The following is a 12,810-nucleotide window of genomic DNA, read 5'->3' on the forward strand; positions in this document are numbered from 1 at the left end:
TCTGCCCTGTCACCTCTGATTTCTGAGCTGAGAAAGCATTGAAGAGCAACAATAACAAAAGGATTAAAGAAAGAAAACAGACATAGGCTGCAGAATTTCATTACACTAGATACAAATACAATGAACACTTACTTTAACATCAGGTCTGGATGGGTAATTGAAATGGATGTTTCTGAACTCAATTTCTCCTACGAGCTTGTCTGGTTTGTAGCCTTCCTGAGAGCTGCTATCTATAAGCCGTTTCTGGAAAGAGATTTTTTTTTAAATGAATTGCTCATTACTACTTTTGGAACTGCTATTTCAGCTGGATACACTGTTCTCTACTTTACACTCTTAGCTGCTGGTTTACATTGCAGCACATCGTTGCAGAGCTGTTGCATTTTACTTGGGGGATGCTGCATGTCATTGAAGTGTTGTTCTTACAAAGCCTTTTGGCTTTAAAAACATAATAAAAATGGCATGGAATTATTAGGCATATCCAGCTGACCTAAGGATTTATGTTTTTTTTGAAGATGAATACAGGGGAACAATTAAATGTGTGAATTCTAATTTTACAAATACAGCACATTCTCAAATGCAACAAAATTTTTAGAAGAAAATCTGGAAGTGTATAACTTAAGTAACTGTACTATCCCATGTGGACCTCAGTTACACATATAGGAGGGTTCCATACTCAGAGCAAGGGGAAAAATGGAGCCATTTCTATATTAGCTTTCTAGTACTATTTGTTTAAAACATTTCATATACATAGATAACCAATTGCTACATAAAACAGTAAGGCCAAGACAATAATAATGTGGAAATATTCTTTCATAGCAACATCATCACTGTAACTTTGTATTATTATGGCTTTCTATAGCACTATTAATGCTCAAATAAAAAAAAGAACAGCTCAGCTGAAATTGTACATATATACATTAAAAAAAAATGGTGCAGGGCCTTACTACTTTCCCTATATAGCTGCACATCTAATATTAGGGAAAGACCTCATTCACAAGTCTCAGATACACATCCCAGGATTCCCAAAATTTATTATAACAAAAAAAGAAGCAGTTTCCATGATATGAATGGAGATATCTTACTATTGGTTTCAGCGGTAGGCATCTTTAGGGTTCATGGTTTGGGGAGCTGGGGGATTTTTTTGTTACATCCCTCAAGAACAAAGGTGGAAAATGTAAACCTAGTTGAAAAGCTTCATTTCTAAGTACCTTACTGATAATTCTGTACACTTCATAGGCAGCCCCACGCGCATTAGCCACACTCTCCAGATTGGGAGCCGCCTGTCCCAGCGAGAAGGCACCGACGAGCACAGAGAAGAAGACCTGCATCAGACAGAGAGAAGCCATGAGATTAGTGGTGATTACAGATCTGCCAGTGCCTCAGTCATTTCCAAGTCAATGCCCACGACATTCTAGTGCACCTTTTCCAAGAAAACCAAATGTAAAAGTGAAAGGTGAATTTTATAGTAGCTCCTGCCCACTCCAGGTTTTTCAGCCATGAATAGTAACTACTGATACGTGTTTTTGTGGCATGAATGGTTTTTCCTTTTGATGCTTTTGCTTTCTGTATCATCTGGAATAAGAACAAATATCTTTCTCTGTTGCTTTCCAGATGTTCCCAAAGGTACAAGGCTCCCAAAACATAGTCCAGAGTTTCCTAACTGAAATCCCAACTGTGGGACCAACGTACGCAATTAGCTTCATTTGCTGTGAGGAACCGCACTGAGGAGAACTCATCAGAAGTCACTCAAAGCCTGAAAGTTAAGCATGTAGCCAAACTTTTGAAGAAGACAGCCAAACACCTCCAAACCTACAGCAACCTAGACACATTGCTAACATTGCAATGTAATGTTACTTGCAAGTGAAGAACAACAACACTCACAAAAAAGACATCATGGCCAAATGAGTTCTTGAGGACTTCAGAGTACACACTCATCCCACCAGTGGGATTCATTTAATCTTATGAGCTCACTAGAATTTTGTCAGCAGTCCAAATTAGTTGTCTTTGTTGCCTAGACAGAAGCTCTAGGTTGTTCATCCTGCCCTACAATAGTGTCTAAGAGAAGTGGGAAAAGTCCTACTCTGCAGGTACTTTTGTCTTGATATTGATTATAGTGGAAATTCAGGTGCCCTGTTCAAACTAGATGCCTAACTTTTAATAGCAAAAGTTAGGTAAGACAAATGCCCTCCTCTCAGTTCTTTTATACCAAGCAAGTCTCTAACAGCTAGTTTAGTATGCACTTTGTGGCTGAGGGGAAAGTAGGGATAATTATATAGACTGCTTGTATAACATAGTATTTGCTTGAAATTACAGAGCATTTTTCAAGGCTGCACTGCTGTACTTACAATTAACACACGACCAATGTCATAATTTTCTTTCTCCTCCACAGTGAGTTTGGTTCCATACCAAAATGCAAGAGCATAGGATCCAAAGATCAGAAATTGTGAAACACCCAGAGATGTGTTGGTGGTAATAGATTTTTTCACTCCAACACTTTTAGCCAACTCCAGGTTAGCATCATATCTGAAAATGGATGAGGAAACCATTAATTTGTCAGGTACCACATGCCACTCTGACATTTCCCAATACCTTTTTTAATTAAAAGGTTTTTCTGCCATAAAAGCAATTAACCAGATTCTAACCTAGCATTCAGAATATTTTTGACAGAAGGCTAGCAGTAATATAATTCTTTTGAATAAATCTGCTCTGTCCTATTCTGAAAACATCTAAAGCTGTCATTTACAACTGAATTGCCACTGTGAAGGACAAAGTTAGAAAACAACTGAGTACAATGACTTTATTTTCATAATGAAAGACAAGACACCACCGTTGAGTAATTTGTTTTTCTTAGTTCTGAAAGGAAATCTTGAAAAGGGTTTATCAACATCACCTATGAAATGTAAGATTTAGTCCTCCAAATTTTTGAAAAAAAAAAGAGAAAGGCACTATGGATGAAACCAGATAAATGAATAGAAGCCAGAGCTCCTGCTGACTACCAGAGTTGTTCTCTTGCTGACCATTCTGGAAGTAATAAGTCTTTCTTAGGTTAATTTACTGATTAGCATGACAATATAGCAAGTAAGTGGACACATAAGACCAGTATAAAGACTGATGAGTTCAGTGAAAGAATTATTTTTTCTAAGGATAGTTCAAGTTAATTCATCTCTAGTTTCCAGCTAATAGCTTTCACTTTCTCGAGCTCTTTATGGCAAGTATAACCTAGGGATCATATATATCATTTTACTTGTCAGTGGCACGACTCAGCAACTTGTAGTTTCTTCCTAACGCACATTTTATGCACACAAATTCCCCATAGGAGGAAGACCTGAAGTGAAGGGTCAAGTTTAGTCAGCTGGGAAGGAATCTTAAAATGATGCAAACTAATTTTGGTTATGTAAGTTGCTGCATTCTACTGATACTGTATTTGCTACTCAAATATATTGAAATGTTTTGGCTTGGTTGTCTTCTTAAGACCAACCCCTACCCCAAATCAGCAGCATCATAGATCCTTCAAGAATGGGGAATGAGAATTGGATTTAAGCATGGGTTACAAGTATAATTGATCACTCAGCTACAGTGGAAGCACCGAGCCTCTCCAAGAAACAGATGACTTAAGGTCTCTGGCAAGTGTAAACATTTGCAGCCAGTGGGGACACTGTACAATGAATCACTATGGTTGCTTTTCCTAACTCCTTGAGACCACCTTTCAAGAGCTACGTAAGATTCACAACCCACAGTTTGCAAAATGCCCTACTCAGTCCCTGGGTAGTGATGTTCCCAGGAAAGCCACCCAGGAGAGCCACCTGTTCCACATTAGAAGGAAGCAGAGCTGTGGAAGAGTCTGACTGGTCAACAGTGGAGGAAGGAAAATGTCTTAATGGTATGAAGTTACCTGGATATCAGTTATTTTGTCTCTAGAACTCAAGAAAAGAGAAAAGTAGTTTGAAGGAGATCCTATCATAGGACACTTAGACCCTAGTGTTGGTGGGGGCATAACTGATCTAGGCCAGCTTAGGGGTTTTTGCCTTCATCATGTAAGAGGAAAGGGTTTAGACTCTGGAAAAAAAAAGAGGGTCTCAAAACTGTTGCAATTTAAGGACAAAACCCAGTAAGCTGAGTCCAGTACCATAAGATAGCCAGACCTCAGTTCTTAGAAGCAGAAAAATACAGAAGCAGACTGTAGGACCTGGCGCTAGAGCTAACATCATTTAAGAAAATTTGCACAAGGGCAGAGCAAACATGACAGCTGAAAAAGAGAGAAGAGATTTATGGATCCTGTAGACCAGGTCTTTGTATTCCCCATCTGGATGGCACTAGTGATGCCCTGTATCTATGCACCGAATGTTTTCCTTTGCTTGCTTGTTGGGTTATTTGGCAAATATGTGAACGAAGTTCTGGCCTGCCATATCCAACTCACACCAGGTGACTCACCTTCTACATGTGACTAGGGCCAACACTGGATTAGGTCAACTACAAGTGTTATTTGCAAAGCATTAAAGTAATAAAAGCCAATGATGCGATTTTACTTAAGGCCTTTATCCAGTGAAGCTTAAATATAAGCTCATTAATCAAAGATCAGAACAGCAGTGCACATGTTCTAGAAGTTAAGCAATTAATCACGTTTTGCTGTACTCGAGTACTAGAGAAAAGTAACCCTTCCATAGTTTTGATTTCTGAATTCAACTCCAAATCTCTTTCAGAAGAGAAATTTGGGATTATGCTGCAGTGATAAAACTGAATAGTTTATGTTCATGGACTTGGTCTATTTACACATCTTTATTTTCAGGTGAGCTGTTCACTTAAAGAAGAATAAACTGACTCCAAGGAGAATCTGTCACCCCCTTCTCCCACCCCCCTCCGATACCCTACACCCAAACTTCTTTTGCATATATTAAGCAGAATTATTATTAATTCAAAAACTTACTTTGCTATTGCCTTTTTTTGTCCATTGAAAGCCACAACAGTCTTCACAGCTGTCAAGATTTCTTCTGCCACAGCCCCTGCTTTAGCATAAGCAGACAGCTCTTTAGCGGTAAGTGACGCCAGGAGCTGGAAAGTTGGAAAACAGATTTTATTGCAGCCTATCAAAAGGATATGCACACTGCACCAGTGAAGAAGAGTGATCAATGGTCAAGGCACAAGAATAAATTTTAGGAAAGTTGGGATCAACTCCTCCATCTGCCATGAACTTCCCCAAACTCTCTAGCTTTTTTGATTGTGTCCAAATCACAGTGAAAGACTACACAAATATAAAAGCAGCTTCATGACTTACCCACTTTCCCCCCAGGCTGAGGACAGCCTCTGAACTACACCGTGATACGTGTCAGACGTAGCATTTTGCATGGTCAGGGAGGTGTGCCATAGCTGCTCTGGGGGCTGCCCCTTGGGCTCCCCATGAAGGCGTTAGGAAACTGCTCTTTAGAGATGACTTTAACAGGCAGTTTAAGTAGTTCTGTTCTCCATACAATAGGATAAACAGTACTTTTTTACATAATGGTGCTCAGAACATAGAAATATTGCAAGCTGAGGTGCTCATAAACTAGAACAATAATAGACATTAAAGTAAGCAAGCTCATTACATTATGGCTTCTAATTCTCTTTTTCCTTACATATTTGCAATGCTTCAAGGGGAAAAAAAACAATATTATAGATAAGGAATACAAGCAGTGCCCATTAGTGTGACTACAACAGATCGACAAGAGAAAAATCTCTCCCTATCTGTAAAGGAAACCTCTCCAGCTATTTCACTGATTTGTATTACTCCATTCTGTGGTAGCTGTATATATGTCCCAGTGTCAACTCTGTACATGGCATGAAACTTGGTAAATTATTTGCAAGAAATATAGTATCATGCACACACTGGCAGAAAGAGCTTGAAATGCATTTGTGTTAACAGGGAAGGGTGAGGGGTATGAGCGCATGTCTGGCCTTCCTCAGGCAATACTCTGCATGAGGAAGATGCTCTAATGCAGGTTATCCTCCTGCTACATGGCACAAAGGTAGAGTAGGTGGACTGAAGGAACAGGAACATGAGCAAGGACATGTTCATGGGTTTTTTTTGTGCAACAAAGCGACAGGGGGAGGGGAAGAAACGATAAAGTAACCACGGGACCAGCCTCCCAACTTAGAGCCCATGCTAAGTTTTTTCCTTTCTCTTCCCCTTTCCTATGTATGAGAAGAATTGTGATGTTTTTCTGGTTTGCTTTCTTTATTAGTCCCGCACACTTACAGTTGACCAAACTGCTGCTGATGCAGCAAGCAGAGGGCTGACTGACAAAATAACTAATGTCAGCTTCCAGCCGTGGATGAATCCTATAATAATCCCTGCCAGAAATGTGGCAAAAAATTGTACAAATATACAGATTTTGTCTCCGATGCCTTCATGGATGGTGTTGATGTCACTTAAAAAGAAAAAAAAAAGATTTGTTAATTGGAGCGCTTCTTATTTTAAACCTTCCCCCATTCTCCGGTTTCATGATGTGTGGCCTAATGTAAGAAGTTTTGCCATTTCATAACTGGCACAGAAAATTTCTAACCACAGCTACTGAATGGTACCATTAGTCTCTTGTGTGGCCAAAGTACAGTGGAAACCTCCTATTTTCTGGGACTCATTTTCTGTACTTTCCATCATTCTCTGCTGTTTCTATGTCCTGTCACTAGGTCACAAATGACCTAGTTTCCTTATCCAGTATCCAAATGGAATAATACAAGTAAACAGCCAAACAACCCTCTCACCTCCCATGACCCCCTCTAAACGGCTTCTTCCTCTGCTCTCTGATGCATTTTATATGCTTAATTTTGCTCACATCCTCAGGTAAAGGCTTATCTCTATTCTATCAGAAGATTGTTATTTGGAAGAACCTCTGTTTTTCATACCATTTTCCTTCCCCTTTGTCTCTCCCCAGGAACTGCAGATATTAGAGTTGTGAGTGGTTTCATTTAAGCCTCTCTTACAGCTTTCAGGCTACAGTTCTGTCCAAAGCTGTCTTAAAACCCAGAAAAATCTGTGTTCATCTATGTAGTCTCTACTGCATCCTGGGGTATGCAGTCCTCACCCCCAAACTCATTGAAGTCTATGGAAAAGCTCCAAAAGTCTTCAACTGACTTTGGATTGAGTCCAGACTGAGATCTGGCTGGATATAAATGTGAGTTCATACCCATTCAATAAAGTGTCAGAGTTTTCAGTGTTTGTAAACTAGTTGGAGACAGCAGAGCTGTTTATCTAGTACTATCTGCCACGTACTTCATAAATATTGCAAAGCCAATGTCAGACAGGTAGAATATAGCGTTTCACAGCATAAACCCTTCCAACGCATATATCACAGAAACTGCACAAATGAAGTGGAAAAGGATAATGAATTCCTCCCTCAGAGAGCTGCAGTATTTCACACTTCAGTTCAAAGTTTTCTTCAAAACTCTCTATAGGTAATTCCACAGAAGACAAATGGCAATTTTCTTTTAGACATCACATTTAGGGGGCCAAAAATAAATAGAGCCCTCACTCTGTCAGTCTGGTGTTCAGCGTTCCAATCTGGGTAGTATCGAACCAAGCCATCTCCTGATGAAGTACTGCAAAAAAGAACTTTTGCCGGATCCTTGCTGTCTGCCTTGTAGCAGCAATCAAAAATGTCCACACTTGGATGGTGCTCAGTATCAACACAGCACAGCCAATTCCAACATAGTAGTAAGCAAATCTGAGATAAGGGAACAAAAAGGCCTTATAATCACTCTGTATCCTGTGAGAGAAGTGACCTCTACAAAGCTGCAGTTAGTCTTTATTTACTCCACTAAGGTAAATACCAAAGCCTGTGATGCATTATTGTGAAGCCCTTCTGAGAAGGCAAAATTTGGCTTCTGCTCAAAAGGATAATAAAGAAAAAAAACATTCTATTGTTAACAGAATAATTACAAAAATTCTTACTTTGCCATTTCAACTTCTATATCTACCCCTGGAATTGATGGACAACTGGACCCATTTACTGAAGTATCTGCAAAAAAAAATTAACTATTAATTATACAATATACGTAGAAAATAAATCACGGCAGTCTAGGGTCATCATTTTTTGAATGTTCTGTATTTAGCAAATGGGGTCAGACACTAGGCAAATACAGATTCATCTTTCCTGACCTTATTGCTATAAGGGCACAGCACTGCCCAATAACTGATAATACAAAAGGTGGCCATGCTCCCTACTATCCCACCAATGCTGAAATTCTTTCATAAAGACCACAGACAAAGGACTGCTTCTGTCCTGTCCAAGACATCAAAAGTTGATTTAAATGATCTAGTAATTTGCACAGGGATGAATTTTGCTCATCACACACTTTTTCAGAAGCGCACCATCACTCAGTCTGGGGAATATCTTAGCCCCTGTAGTAAAACATAACTGATGTGTAGAGAAGTCTATTCACTTACTTTCTGATGCACTTGATTGCAGGCCGCTTAGCACAAAACTATTTGTCATGTCTCCAAAGACAACGATCATAAGTGGTAATCCAGTACCATTTGCAGCAGCTGCTATCAAACCAACTATCATCAAAAGTATATCCACCCAATCAGCATAGCAAAACTATGTGAACATTAAAGAAAAAAATAGAGCGAAGTTATGTCTGACAATTCACATACTTGGTACAGTACAGCATATTTCCAGGACACACTTTGTTTTTACATATATGTTCTAAGAAGCAACAATACTAAAACTGTAGGTAAACAGAACATAAGAAGAATTTTGTAATAGGTCACATACATCTTTAAATCAATATTCAGTAAGGTTGTTGTGGGATTTTGACAGGACACATGGTTATTTCCTCACTTAACAGGAAAAGAAAAGTGTGTGTCCTATATGTTTTTAAGTGATGATCTTCTCTGTACAATTTATTACATATTGCATTCCACCAAGTTACATATTTACTAAGATAATGCTTTTGAAATGTAAACAAGAGTTATCAACCAGCACCTCGCTTATATCTATCAGTAGAAATTGTTTGCATCAGCGATTGTTTCTTAAGACTTGTCTATCTTTGAACATTTGTTTGATTTAAAAAATGATGTGAATTTGAAGTGCAATAGCTATTCCTGGATGTGGCTAATCTGAAATCAGAACATGTTATTCCTAAGCGTCCTAACCCACTTCCAAAGTGTAATGGTCATAGAATAAACCAGAAAGGAATAAAAGTTCTCTCAGTCCACAATAAGCATGTCCACACATAGTTATTGGGGAATAGCTGTTGTAGAAAACTGACATAAAAACATACCACAGACAGTAAATCTCTCAGAGATCAAGCACAGGATAAATCCTTTATAAATGGAGCTAAGGCAAGGGCCTGTGCAGTGTATATATCCTAGATCAAGCTCAACATGGGTGAGCTTCATTCTGCAACAGCACTAACACTGAACTGCTTCAAGTACTACCAATACACTCTGGTGGGAACTTGACATAACAGTCCAAATTTTAAAGAGGACCTAGCATTTCATGGGTCCCAGGTGACTTCTCCAGTTTTTGACTGCCTATTAACTGTTATACATACATAAACAATTCACAATGACAGATAAAGAAAAGGAAATGTAAAGCAGACCATCAAACTGGACACTAACCAGTTCAAAAATGCCAACCACCTTTCTCTCTGACTTCTCATTTTCCTTCCTAAAGGAAATACAAAAGACTAAATTAAGATAAGCTCCTTTTAGCAAAGCAATAAAAACCAGCAGCCGATCCGTTAAGTTCAGAGAACCCCTACTTTTTTTTCTTGGTCTTTAACTGGTCACTTTGTTGAAGATTTTCATCATGTTGGAAAGAAGGGTTGTCATATCCCTTGCTTGCAGGTTCTGTGGAACAAAAAGCAGACTTTGTTTTAACATAACATCCAGTCTTTTGTACCATTTTCTTACATCTTTCCCTGCTTGTTCTTTTGCAGTTTAAAGCTTAAAGACTGTTTTTTCTCATATTCTTGAAACAGCCCAGTTAATTTTTCTTGAAAATTCCTTTCTCTTCAGTTCATCTGCTCCTCTCCAGAAAAAGTGCCCAGTCCCATTTTTGTGATGAAAACAACCTTCATTTTCACCATTAAAATACATTTGTACAGAAAAGGTATCAAAGACTAAAAGCAAGAATTAAACAATATTTCTACAAAGACCTACAAAATTCAATGCAAACAAGAGGAGAAGCCCTACCCATGTAAGTGGAATTGCTTATAGTAAAGATTATAATTGCTGTAGGTAACACTAAATGCATGTGAGTTAACTGCAGAATTGTGTCTTTGCCTGTAATGGCCATCTTTATTATCTCTTTGTATTGCAGTAGCTGCCACAGAGCCCAGCTCCTTTGTACTAAAGGCTTTAGAAATCTGTACAAAAGAGGAATCTCAACCAAAATAGCTTATGATTATAACAGCATAAGATGAGATGTAACAAGTGGATAAAGAAACTGATGAACAAAATCACAACAGGGAGCCAGCTGCGAATCACACAGGGAGAAATGGTCTCAACACAGTAGCCATTCCCAATCTGCTTTGACCTTAACTGTAACTACTGACTCACTGTGAATAGAATTTTCCATATACTGTTTTTATGTACCTTTGTCAGGCAGTCTATAAAGATTTGTTTAAATAACCATTCAAAGGCGATAATGTGTGTCTACCTTATTGGGCTCAACTTATTTGCATGCCCAGGTCAGTACCACCTACATAACATTACTCATGTGAATCAGTGTAGTTGAACTCAGTGGAATGACTCTTATGCACGCACATTTTCTGGGTGGTGGCTTTAGTTATTTTAAACTCACTAGAAACGTACTGAACTGGAAGAATATGAAGGAAAAAATAGGATGCGCCCAGCAAATTGCTATAGAATACACATATTCAGACCCTGCTAATGTGCTGTCTCCTATAAAATCACTACAGCAATCAAGCAGGATTTATAATGCACCTTTAGATTGGAAGCTGTGAAATATATTCCTCAAACACACACACCATTTTCATGCACGTAGCTTACCAGCATCAGAGAGGTCCTTTTCTGCATGATTTACAAAATCATTCCTCATTGTTTTTCCTTTGTTGTATACTTATAAGATATAAAGATGAAAGTCACGTTAGGCAAAACCTGCATACAAAATAACAAAAACTCCCACAACACCACTTTTGGAAATGGTTGATAAGTAAAGAGTTCACGTGAAAATTATTTTTTCATAACTCAGTACATTTTAGTATCAATATTGTCCCTACTGACATAGAATGACTAAAAGAAATTTAGAACAGCATGGTAAAACACTACTTTTGTATGGAGATATTAAATACAATACAAACTAGAACACTACCACCTAACGCAGTTACCTACTTAAGTAGTCTTTTATGTTATATCATAAATATTAAATCATCTAGATCATTCATAATAGATCATCCTGGATAATCTGTACAATACAGAATAGAAGATTTCCCTCAGTCATCTGTGTTTGATTAAAACTTACTGAGCAGTTATAATGTGATCATGATCAAGATAAAGACTAAAGATACACATACGCATTATGCCATGCGCCAACTAAGTGATATTCTGAGACAGTAAATGACTGACATTCCAAGTTTCCCTAGGCTTTGCTCCTTGATATACCACGTATATAAGTTTTTTAAAAAATGAATTTGAGTCACTGAGGTAGGCTAAAATAATAATTACAACGAGATATATAATCAGCCTGACATAACTTCTAAGCAAGTGAACACATGCCTGAAAAATCTGTATTTTTTTTTCCGTCATCCTTTTTGATATATTTCTATTGTGTTTTTCTCTTATTATTCCATTTTATCTTTAAAATGTATGCTGTGCCCATAAATTTAGGAAACTGTGGGATTTAGGACATGTGGGACATGATGGATATATTGGTAGAAGGGCAACCCTTATGAGGCTAAAATTCACCTGCTGTCATTTGCCGCAGCCTTATTACAAGACACCTCATTACCCTTAATAGAAAAATAAAGGGGAGAAGTTTAAGTCATAACCCTTCCCTCTCTGCCCACCGTCACTCCCCAAAAGCGCGCGTTCAGGTTTGCTAGAGTGAGGGGCAGCAGCAAAGCGGGAACAGCCCAAAGCAAGCAGCGAGAGAAAAGGCAAAGGGTTCCGCACAACTTGCGACATCGGCGGAGCCCGGGGCGCGGAGGGGCGCGGAGGGGCGCGGAGGGTCCCGGCCCGCCCCGGCCCCGCGCGGCCCTTACTCACGGCCGCCTCCGCGGCGCAGCGCGGCTCCCGCAGCTCCGCGGCCGCCACCTGCGCGGCAGCGCCGGCGCCTCCCTCCGCAGCCCCGCGGCCGCCACCTGCGCGGCAGCGCCGGCGCCTGCCTCCGCCGCCCCGCGGGCAGGGTTTCACGGCGCCGCCCGCTCCGCACCTTGCCCCGCGCGGCCGCCGCCCCCGGAGCCGCGCAGTCCCCGCTCGGGGGCTCCCTTCCGAGAAGGGGCCCGCGGAGGTGGGTCGTGGTGTCGGCACACCCTTGGGCTGTGCAGCCTCCTGAGGAGCAGCCTGCAGGTGCCCGGCCTGGCAAACCCCACGCCGGGAACCACTCGGCTCAGTTATCAGAAAGCAGCTTTTTTCCAAGGTGATTCTCACCGTTAGTGAAGCTAGAGGAATTTTTAGTTTGGAAAAGCACCTGAAGGTTCGCCCCTCGCAGGGGAACTCGCAAAGGGAACCGTTTATTCCAATAAACAGCGGTGAGGCGATGTTTAAAGAAGAGTCAGTTGTCCAGTGAAAAGTTCAAGTTGGTGAGAGCTATCTGCAAGGACACACCGAATTTGGTGAATTTCAGCTACGAACTAAGATTTTTTTAAAAA

At 39.9% G+C, this 12,810-nt stretch overlaps 1 protein-coding gene across 3 annotated transcripts in view; it reads right to left on the reverse strand.

The window, feature by feature from the left end:
* ABCB5 (ATP binding cassette subfamily B member 5) overlaps positions 1 to 12,265 on the reverse strand; it is a 36,220-nt gene extending 23,955 nt beyond the window's left edge. For 2 of the 3 annotated variants that reach the window (XM_067291611.1, XM_067291610.1), the window contains exons 1-12: positions 12,206 to 12,265; positions 10,991 to 11,059; positions 9,739 to 9,826; positions 9,596 to 9,644; positions 8,417 to 8,570; positions 7,922 to 7,988; positions 7,503 to 7,694; positions 6,230 to 6,401; positions 4,925 to 5,049; positions 2,346 to 2,523; positions 1,209 to 1,322; positions 133 to 243 (exon numbers count right to left, since the gene is read on the reverse strand). In XM_067291611.1, coding sequence (XP_067147712.1) covers positions 133 to 243; positions 1,209 to 1,322; positions 2,346 to 2,523; positions 4,925 to 5,049; positions 6,230 to 6,401; positions 7,503 to 7,694; positions 7,922 to 7,988; positions 8,417 to 8,570; positions 9,596 to 9,644; positions 9,739 to 9,826; positions 10,991 to 11,039 — 1,299 coding nt within the window. In that variant the 5' untranslated portion in view covers positions 11,040 to 11,059; positions 12,206 to 12,265. The remainder of the gene's footprint in view (positions 1 to 132; positions 244 to 1,208; positions 1,323 to 2,345; positions 2,524 to 4,924; positions 5,050 to 6,229; positions 6,402 to 7,502; positions 7,695 to 7,921; positions 7,989 to 8,416; positions 8,571 to 9,595; positions 9,645 to 9,738; positions 9,827 to 10,990; positions 11,060 to 12,205) is intronic. The other variant, XM_067291609.1, reaches the window with a different exon arrangement.
* Positions 12,266 to 12,810: the final 545 nt, after the last annotated feature.

This window comes from Apteryx mantelli, chromosome 2 (genome assembly GCF_036417845.1).
Source record: "Apteryx mantelli isolate bAptMan1 chromosome 2, bAptMan1.hap1, whole genome shotgun sequence".
NCBI classification, from domain to species: Eukaryota; Metazoa; Chordata; class Aves; order Apterygiformes; family Apterygidae; genus Apteryx; species Apteryx mantelli.